The 10,095-nt window shown below is 32.2% G+C and overlaps 2 protein-coding genes across 5 annotated transcripts; both read left to right on the top strand.

Moving 5' to 3' along the window:
• LOC109358026 (nascent polypeptide-associated complex subunit alpha-like protein) lies at positions 2,041 to 2,361 on the top strand. The gene has a single exon (XM_019602092.1). The coding sequence runs from the start codon at positions 2,041 to 2,043 to the stop codon at positions 2,359 to 2,361; it is 321 nt and encodes a 106-aa protein (XP_019457637.1).
• On the top strand, positions 5,749 to 10,010 carry LOC109358686 (probable mediator of RNA polymerase II transcription subunit 26b). Of its 4 annotated transcripts, none has more exons than XM_019603073.1 (10): positions 5,749 to 5,874; positions 6,522 to 7,198; positions 7,456 to 7,524; positions 7,642 to 7,724; positions 8,243 to 8,301; positions 8,445 to 8,572; positions 8,681 to 8,708; positions 8,877 to 9,187; positions 9,262 to 9,352; positions 9,521 to 10,010. In XM_019603073.1, exons 2-10 carry the CDS (start codon positions 6,737 to 6,739, stop codon positions 9,646 to 9,648), a joined length of 1,359 nt encoding a protein of 452 aa, XP_019458618.1. In that variant the 5' UTR covers positions 5,749 to 5,874; positions 6,522 to 6,736; the 3' UTR covers positions 9,649 to 10,010. The 4 variants fall into 4 exon arrangements, 3 of the variants coding, with proteins under 3 accessions (XP_019458618.1, XP_019458619.1, XP_019458617.1); XM_019603074.1 differs by lacking the exon at positions 5,749 to 5,874 and adding an exon at positions 5,881 to 6,073; XM_019603072.1 differs by lacking the exon at positions 5,749 to 5,874 and adding an exon at positions 5,881 to 6,099.

Genomic DNA, 10,095 nt, shown 5'->3' with positions numbered 1-10,095 from the left:
TGAGTTAGTGAAGAGAACACAATCGTCGATGGAGAAGAAGTAGATTTGTCAATGAATTTGATAAGCAAGGTTGGTAGCAAAGGTGGGGTTGAGAAAAAGAAATGGGTATGAAGTGATGAAACATGTTGATGAAGCAAGCATAATTATCGATGATGGTGAAGGTTACTTGTTGGTGGTGAAGCACATAGTCACAGTTATCGAGAATGATGAAGAGGACTAATAGCAATGGTAAAAGATAAGAGTGCAAAATGTGATGAGAGTCGAGAGATGCATTTAGCAAAATACTAAATTGTGAATACCTAAGTGATATTTCCAAATCCACAAAACTATGTCCTTTTAGTATTTCTAAATCCAACACTCTATGAATTTGTTCAATTTCATGCTAAGTCAAACTCAAAAATCAAACCAAGTCTAGATAGGTCTAAAGAAATGCTCAAATAACTCAATGATGTGAACTAACCTAAAAATACGGGTTAGAATGCTTGGGAAGCCCATTTCACCCCTAATTTCTAGTGAGATACTCCTCATATTATGGATATGAGAATAACAACCTAAAGATGCAACCACCCGGAAAGTTGCTTAATAATCATATGACCACATAAAAAGTCACAGAGTACCACCATTACGGCAAATTTACGGAATAGATGTACTTTGACTTTGTAATTATTATAGTAGTGTAACTTTTTTGTTTATTACCAAAGTGGTGTAAAATTGTAGAATCGTCAACAACCAAGACGTTTTCCCTTTTTTTGTCTCACCTTCACCTAAATCGTCACCCACATAGGAGGTTTATTTTTTATTCATTTTGTACGGAAATCGTCGACATTGTATGAAATTTTTCGCGGGAATCAGGAGTCTCGGAGGTAGAAGTTGCTAGTACTGGTGGTAGTCAACACTCAAGAGTATACACAGTTAGATTAATCGAAAATGGTGTGATTGTGGGGAATTTTAATCATTTAAATCGTCATGTTCTCATGTTATTGCTACTTGTGCATCATTGAACTTAGACTACGACAGTTTATATCACCAATTTATAGGTTAGAGAACTTGCAGAAGGTTTATGGATATGAGTTTCAACCCATTGCAAATGAAGAATATTGACCTCATTATTTAGGTCCAACTTTCATTCCTAATCCCCTTTATGCGTAGGAACCGTACTGGGAGACCAAAAACTACACGTATACACAACGAAATGGATCATTCTCAATCCCAACAAATTAAAAAATGTGGGTGGTGTAGGAGTGAAAGACACAATAAGAAGAAATGTACATTTAGAAGTACCGAAGTTGGACAAAGTTCAAGGCAAAACTAAATTATGTAATATTACAATTTGTGTAATAAATTATGTTTTATTCAGTATATTAAGATTTTCAGAAATTCAATATATTAAGATTACAATCATACAATGAATAAATATATTTTCCAAAAATGTAATCATTAATACAATAAACGCACTTTTAGAAACATACAATGAATAAATGTATTTTCCAAAAATGTAATCATTAAATCAATAACACAATTTTAGAAACATACAATGAATAAATATATGTTCAAAATCATGCAATCATTAATACAATAAATACAATTTTAAAAAAATACAATCAATAAATATATTTTCAAAATCATACAATCATTAATATAATAAATACATTCTAATTATATTTTATTTTAAATTGTGTTGACATATTCTAACATTTTATTTTTTTCCATTTTTTCAGTACAATTTTATCAAAATGATTCGGGATAGGTGTGCTCCTACAAATGTGTTTCCAAATCCGTTGCAGTCATTGAATGACGTCTATCAAAACTGCAATGAGATGATGGAAGCGTTTGCTCAACTACTTCCAACCGCCTTCTCCTCAACTACTTCTCAAGCTCCTCCTATACAAAAGTTTCAAATGCCTTTTGCACCTGACTATCAACAACATTATGAGAGTCAAACTCAGACGTATACTTATGGAGGAATGGATGAATACACTCAAACTCCTGCTCCTTTAGAAACAACAACAACATCCCTTTGGGTTTGACGGTTATGGAGGAATGGGTGACTACTCATTTTCTTACTTAGCATCGTCTTCGCAATTTCAAGGAATGCCATCAATGTTTGGCACTACTTCAAATACTTCATTCTCAGCATGCAACTCTCAACAATATTATCAACCGACAATGCCTTCACAAACAAACGAAGACGATGAAGATGATGACGATGATGACGATAGTGAAGACGAAGATGAGGAGCAGTCACAACTAGTTAGAGGTGGAAGACAACATCAATCACAACAACAACAACAACTAAAAGTCCAACCACCTCGAATGAGAAAGACACCTGGATGTGGAACATCATCTCATAGACGCCATTAGGAATTTTTATTCTTGTTTTCTTTTCGGTAATGTAATGATTTTCAAATTCCTACTAGAATTTATGAAATTTTCTTGTCCTCTTTTCTATGAAATTTTCTTATTAAAATATATGTTAATAATTTTCTAAAATTATCATATTCAATTAAATTTTCAAATTAAATTATCATATTCAATTAAATTTTCAAATTTTAAATTTACAAGTTTAGTTCATTTATACTACTTTTATAAATTAAAAATAATATTAACAAGAAAAATAAATTTCGTGCAATGGTAATTTTGAAATACCCCATCCAATCTCGTGTATTGGGTACACGACTATGGAAGTCGTGTATCTCATACACGATTTCACTGAGGAGAGAGAAGCTCTGTATGGAAATCGTGGATGGTGTCCACGAGTTTCCAGGGAAATCGTGCTTGTGGTCCAATATTTTGGCAAAATCGTGGATGGCATCCACGAGTTTGGTAAAAATACACCATTCCCATAATTACTTGAAAACATACCCCAAACGTAGGATAGTGTAGTCAAACTACACTACCCACGTAAATTTTCCACCACCATCATATACAAACATGATCATTACTGTTACCACCTTATCATTTTATACATTACGATTACCAACATAATATCACCTTGACCACCATTTTTACATCAATCATAACCACCACTACATCGACAACCACCACCTTATGATGGCTATTATCTATGTTATCACCACTATAACCGTAGTTTTCAATCACCACTATAATCGTAGTTTTCAATCACCACTATAACGATAATTTCAAACTTTTAAGTCAAGTTCAATGTGAACTATTTTTCAACTTAAATAGACTCAATTATAGTTCACAAACTTTACTGGGGCTAGTAAGTCCAAATTTATATTGTTGGTTAGCCTAAATGATGGTCATTGGATATATATATACACACGTATATGGGTGTGTATTAACATTTTTAAAGAGAAATTAGACTCTTAAATCTATTTATATAGGAATATTAATTGTATAATATCTATTATATTCAGATATTAATATAAAAAGTAGATATATATAATAATTATAGAATATTTTTAAATGTATATATGATTTATATATTTTATATGTATCAATTTAATTTTTTTTACCATATATATGTATATATATATACTGAAACTATCTTATAAATATAATGAGTTAAACCATATTTGGTTTGCATGAGCTTGTTTATTTAACAATATTTAATTCAAATTCAAAGTGTTTTGTCTATGGATCAAATTTATTGAATTAAATAATAAGTCGATGTTTGAACATATATTAAATTGATTTAGTTAATTATCAGGGCTAATCATATCTTTCTTTGTTGTATACCACCACCCGACATCCACCACTAAAATCTCAACCAATCCCCATGTGCAACATTGGATGGTGTCATGAGATTGTAAAGGTCGACTGAAAGAGGTGGTCACTACCAATAAATTATAGGACAAAGATCTGTTGTTTCAAACTCTGTCCCAAACCCTGTCCTAGATCAATCCTATTGTGCCACATCAGTTAAAAAAATTAAATATTCAAAACTTTATCAATTTTGCTTCAGTGTGATTGGTTAGGAACGTAGTTGAAAACATGGTTGGGAACCATCCTAAATTATAATGCTCACAATAACTTCTAAAATTTGAAAGCGCAAAAAAATGAATTTAATCTATAAACTCATAACCAATTTGACCAAAAGAAGTTGACTATAGTATAAAAATCTTTATAAGTGTACAATAATTTCTAATTACACAATTTAATTAAAAATTATAGTTTAAAACATCACATAATTTTATACATTACCAAAAAAATGCTATATTATGATATGTATACTTTTTAAATTATTTATTATGGAATACTATCTATAAAGCCAAAATATAGTTAACTACCACCATTTAATAGTTTTTAATTTTCTATTTTTCTCTAAATACTTTTTATTTCTGAAAATAAACCATATAATCTAATAACAATCCTATAATATTTATACTCAGCATTTAAAATTATAATACAGTATACACTCAATTTAAATGGATATAACCTTATAAAATGAAATATATAAAAATTGAATATTCAATACCAAAAATGAAAATGTGAGCAAGGGGGCAAAGTTTCTATCAATATGTTGATATTATAAAGACTAGTGTGTTGATAGGCATTATCGTGACTGTCAACATGTTTTCTTATAATGTGTAGTTTGTATGTCATAAATGTCAAATATTATATTTTTTATTAAATATTTGTAATCTATAGTTGAATTTATTCGATTGACGTAATGCTCAATTTTTTTAAAAATTGAACATTCATGTTCTATATTAAAAAACTGGTAGCTATAATGTAAGAAAGATGAGGTAGTTTACCAAATAATATGGAACATATATTGAGTGGAGAGGAACATTAGCTTATGTATAGTTTTTTGGCAGAAATTAGAAAATAGTGATGGGAAATAGAGAACTAGAAATTACACTATGACGAAGTGGTTATATTGGGTTTTCCCTGTAGTAAAGAAATACAGAAGTATAGATATAACATATAATTAGTTAGATTATCATGATTAAAAATGTATCATCTACTGAACCAAGTTAATAGATATAATTTATATAAAAAAAGTACAACATCCTCATATTTTAATATAAAAAAAATCATTGGTTTTAAACTACAAATATCATGTACATAGTCAATTTTATCCGAATCTAATATAATCAGTAATCTAAAATTATTCCATTTCAAGGTACCGAAATGATTTGAATATTTTTATATTTTCCAAAAAAGAACACATTTACTCTTTTTGTTTAATGTTTTTATTTATTATTAGAATTTTTAAACTAAATTTGTTAAGGAGAGATAAAAAAGTTACCCGAGCTTTGTTTAATAACTAAATGATGGTAAAAATGATGCATTCACTCTAAAAAGATGAAAATTTTAATTATCTCTTTTATCTACTAGGATTGAAACAATATATGTTACTTGAATGATCCTTTAAGATATTCTGTTTTCCCACAGCCGTATACCTCTACCGAGTGGAGACCCCACAAAAACCTTCTGCTTAGAACCTCTTCATTCCCCCTATCCTATATCTATATCGCACCACATTCATCACCTACTTTTCCAATTTCTTTCATGCTCCACTCTTTTTTTATTTTCCATTCATAAATTATAAAAAAGATATTTCTCATCAATAATAATTAAATATCTAAAATCTATTAAATTCTCAAATAAATACTTTTATCTACAAAAAGTAATATATGTCATAAAATAATATTCTTATAAGATGATTGGTTAGTTTCTCGTACATCGCACCAGAAACTAAATCATTTGTTGGCAAAATGATTAGAATGAGAATTATGATCAATGTATTCCTTCAAAAAAAAAACAATAATTAATAATAAAATATAGCAAAGAGAAAGAGCGCACACAGACTCAGTATTCCATATCTTCTCTTTGTTTTTCTACGTTTCTCTCTAACTTTCACTCCAAAACATTGTCTCTGATCGAGTCAAAACAACAGCACAGGTAAAATAAAAGAGATCACAATTCAGAACCCTCTTTTCAACACTTACAACAAACAACCCCATTCAACTCTTTCTCTCTCTATCTCTCTTTCAACTTGTCAAACTTTGGTTTTTGGAATAGAACCAAGTTTTATTCATTCATAATCATTGTCACATTACATAGACACAAAGGAGAGACAAAAACAACTACACCAACATAGGTAGATTATTAACATAGAAACATTAGGTTATATGGTTACATATAATCTACAATGTTTCTGATTTATTCTCGAGAACCCAATTTTCCATTTTTAGTTTTTTTATTCATTTTTGGTTTAGAAGTGAAAAAGGAGAAATGGGTCTTTCTTTGTTTGAGGTTTTGGTCTGTAACGCAAGAATCATCTGAAACCACGACATAACATAAGACACGACGTATTTTTGTTTTGTTTAGTTGTTATTCAAACGTTTGTGTTGGTTTCTGGTTCTTTGATTTATGTTGTTACCGAACCACAAAGCGTGTCTCTTTACCTCCCTTACCTGCCGAACATTAATCCAATCCAATCTTGCCAAAACAAAAAACAAATTTGATAAATTTACAACTTTAACCATTGATTATTGATCCTTCGTTCATCAAAATTCACCCCATTTGATTACTTTGTCCTTTTTCAGGACTCAAAATCAAATACAACAACTCTTTGAAGTTTCAAGAAGAAGCATCAAGAGAGACCCTTTTATTAACATTGGACAAATAGTTCAATGACTTCAATCTATCACCACCCATGAAAAAAACTCAAATTTGATATCTGGGTGATTGTTGGAATTCCGTTTTTGTTTTTAGTTTTTGATCTGGCTTTTGTGTTGAGGTTTTTTCGTTGCGAAAGACCATGAAGTCTTTATCACTGGATCACTGGAGGAGTTACTTCCGTTCTGCGAATTCTGATATATTTGAGATAATTGACCATGCTATCATGGTGGCTGCTTCTGATTGTCCTAAAGAGTTCAGGTTGAGAAGGGATGGAATTGCAGAGAGGTTGTTCTCTTGCAAGTTGACTCGTTGCGTTGGGTGTGATATGGTGGAGTTGGCTGTGTCTGCCGATGATGGTGATGATGAACATAATGATGATGATGATGATAGAGATAATGATGGTGTTGAGTTTGAGGCAGGTGCAAGCAAAGAGAGCAAGGTTAATTGTAGCAGAGAGGATCATGGAGATATGGATGTGAACCGTGTTAGCAATTTTAGCTTTGGAGATGCCGAGGCATTAACTGATGAGATTGAAGAAGAGTCTCAATATGTTGGTGAAGTTTTGAGAATCAAAGACATTCTCCTTCACCGTGAAGAACAAGTATATCTCTCTTTCTGATTCTCTCTCTTCTTAGTATACTACATCTGTTTTTGCTTCTTTGTGTTTCAACTTACTTGGATGTTTGATGATTTTTTTTTTGAAAGAATGGGATTTGACTTTTTAAGTGCTTTCTTGGTAGTGATAGTTGTTACAAAGGAATATGGTTTTATTGGATGGTATTTTAATTCTTCTATAAAGGTTTGGTTTTCTTGTGTCATGGTTTCTGATTCATGCTGCTTTGTTTCATGTTGGAATAGTCTGACTCTGTGTTATTTGAGTCATTGAGGAGGCTGCAGCTGATGGAACTCACTGTGGATCGTCTAAAGGTTCGAATTGAATCATTCCCTACTCATTCAATGAGCCTACTATTTGTTACGCATTTTTGGCTCTATTCTCTTACTTTTTTCCAGTGCCATCTAATTATCAGAATTTAACTTTGCCAGGCTACTGAGATTGGAAAGGCTGTCAATCCTCTACGAAAGCATGGATCAAAGGAAATTCGACAACTTGCACGAACTCTTATCGAGTATGAATTACTTTTGTTTTTCCTGATCCATGTATGTTATTTTATAGAGGATACAGGATAGATAAAGCCTTTTTGTCTTCGGCTAGCTGGATCAAAGAATAGGCTTGTAACCAGTTTCTTTGATTCCAGTTAGGGGTCTGCTATTGTCGTATTATGCATATAAGTGAAGGTAAAAACAATTGTTTACTTTAGTTTTGGAGATCAATTTGTGTTTCACTGCCATTGTATATTTTACAAAAAACCAAGCATCCTGAATTCCTTAGATTAATTCATAGATTTAGTTTGTTTGAACCTCAGTTAATCATTTTGATGAGCATCTTTACATAGGTGAGCTGCTTATAACCAATTTCAGTTCTATATAAATTATACTCGTGCTAGCCTAGCGCATTTCATCTAATTAAAAGTTAGCTATTATTGGTTCATATTAGTGTGCTTATGAGGTCGAGAACCTGATTAATTTGTTCAGCATCCATAACATCCGAGTGCTAATTGTTAAACATGTTTTTGGCTTTATGTAGTGACTGGAAAGAGTTGGTTGATGAGTGGGTCAGGGCTACCCCTACTACTGATATTGCAGGTAGAAAAATTTTATCCCCATTCTTCTCGTCTAATGAAATTTTTTCTTGTATAGCAAATAAAAATCTAAGAAGATAATTGTGCTGCTCTTCTCCATTTTTTCAATTAATTCATGTTTGAAGGTTGCTTTATTAAATATTGTAGCTTCAGAAGGCACTCCAGATTCAGTAAATCCTTCCGTTGTTGATGATGAAGAAGAAGGACTTCCATCACCTCCTATGGATGAAGGAGCTTTTTTTGTTGCTCAAGCTGGTTCGATAGAACTTTCACAGGTACTTAATTGCCTTTTTTGCCCTTTCTACTCTTACTTTTTGCAGGCTTTGATATTTCGAAACTGACTTGTATTTCTCTTCGATGTCACATATCTGGATGATGCGAAGTTCTTCGATGGCATAGATGATTATGGAAGTGAGTTGAATTTGCAATTTCCTATGCTTAGTCTAGTTTGCTTCCTCTTCATTTCTGTATTTGAATTGCCCACATCTTAGATTTTTTTTATCAGTAATGAAATCTTTATTAAACAAGAGATAAAGCACATCTTAGGTTGATGATTATTAATCGGGAATGTTGTTTCAGATCCTCGTCAGAGTGGACAATTCAGCGGGAACCGTGAAAATCGCAGAAAGCCATCTGTGAACAGTCACACTATAGAAAAGAGAAAATTGCAAGCTTCAAACGAGGAAAGGATCAATAACAAGGATAGCAAGAGTCAGCAATCCAAGAAAAATGAGGTTGCTTTGAGGTTAAATAATCATGTAACTACAGATTCTGGCCTAGGTACACCACCAAAATCAAGTATGCAGCGAAAAAGCAATGTTGAGCCGAAGATGCAGCAAAAAATAGAAAACAGTACTCTTGCAAAGAGGCCACCCATCGGTCAGCAAGATGTAAGGAAAAATCTCTTTATGGACCAAACTTGTATATTTGATGCCTTTTCTGACCTTCATTTCTCTTCTCACAGAAACCCAAGTATTCGGACGATGCTGCTGTCCAAGTGAAGCTAGAAGCCACAAAGAGGAAACTTCAAGAGCGTTATCAACAAGCTGAAAATGGTTTGTCATTCCCCATGCAGCTATGTTCTATCTGATTTTGAATATTTTTAGATTTCAACCATAGAATGTTGGACTTCGGTGATCAACTTTTGGTTTTTAGTGCTAGAGAGTTGAGAGACTAAATTATAACTAATTGGTGAATCTGTCATTTTCCATTCTTACTTGCAGCTAAGAGACAGCGTACAATACAAGTTATGGAATTAAACGAACTCCCGAAGCAAGCGGCTGTCCAGAGAAATCCACATTTCAAACCTGGAAATCACAATAGGCACTGGGGGGCTAATGCACGACGATAGAGCTACTATTCATTCTGGAGGACCTGAAGATTCTGAAGCATTTCCGGGCTTCTCGCTTCCTGAAATTGGAGGAAGAAGAGTCATAACTTCTTTTACTAGCCACATTCTGTGGATGAAGATTGATGCCCTTGACTTTAGTAAATAACAAGTCCATTGTCACCATTCTTTCTGGGATACAGTTGTTCTGATTGAGAGGGAAGTAAACTCTGAAGCACTGTTTATTTCCTAAGTTATAGAGACATTTAGTATATAGGAATTTTGTTAATCCAATACTGGATTTGAAGAAGAGTCCTAACTTGGTACTCAATTGCTGATTTGGTTTTTCAATGATTGTCTATAGAAATCAATAATTGTTGCCACCCTTTTGTTTGAGAAAAAAAATGTATACATTGACAGTGTATAAATTTTATACATTGTCACTACATTATCTATCATCAATGTTTTATC

The sequence above is a fragment of the Lupinus angustifolius genome, chromosome LG10, assembly GCF_001865875.1.
Source record: "Lupinus angustifolius cultivar Tanjil chromosome LG10, LupAngTanjil_v1.0, whole genome shotgun sequence".
Lineage (NCBI taxonomy): Eukaryota > Viridiplantae > Streptophyta > Magnoliopsida > Fabales > Fabaceae > Lupinus > Lupinus angustifolius.
Note: the sequence above shows the minus strand (reverse complement) of the source record. Positions and strands in the feature narration are given on the sequence as shown.

What these genes read in the sequence shown, in the direction of transcription:
- LOC109358026 (XM_019602092.1), top strand. Translation starts at nt 2,041, where the DNA reads ATGGGTGACTACTCATTTTCTTACTTAGCATCGTCTTCGCAATTTCAA.
- LOC109358686 (XM_019603073.1), top strand. Translation starts at nt 6,737, where the DNA reads ATGAAGTCTTTATCACTGGATCACTGGAGGAGTTACTTCCGTTCTGCG. An exon ending in TGGCATAGATGATTATGGAA is followed by an intron (nt 8,709 to 8,876) that starts GTGAGTTGAATT and finishes ATGTTGTTTCAG; the next exon opens with ATCCTCGTCAGAGTGGACAA. An exon ending in TTATCAACAAGCTGAAAATG is followed by an intron (nt 9,353 to 9,520) that starts GTTTGTCATTCC and finishes TCTTACTTGCAG; the next exon opens with CTAAGAGACAGCGTACAATA.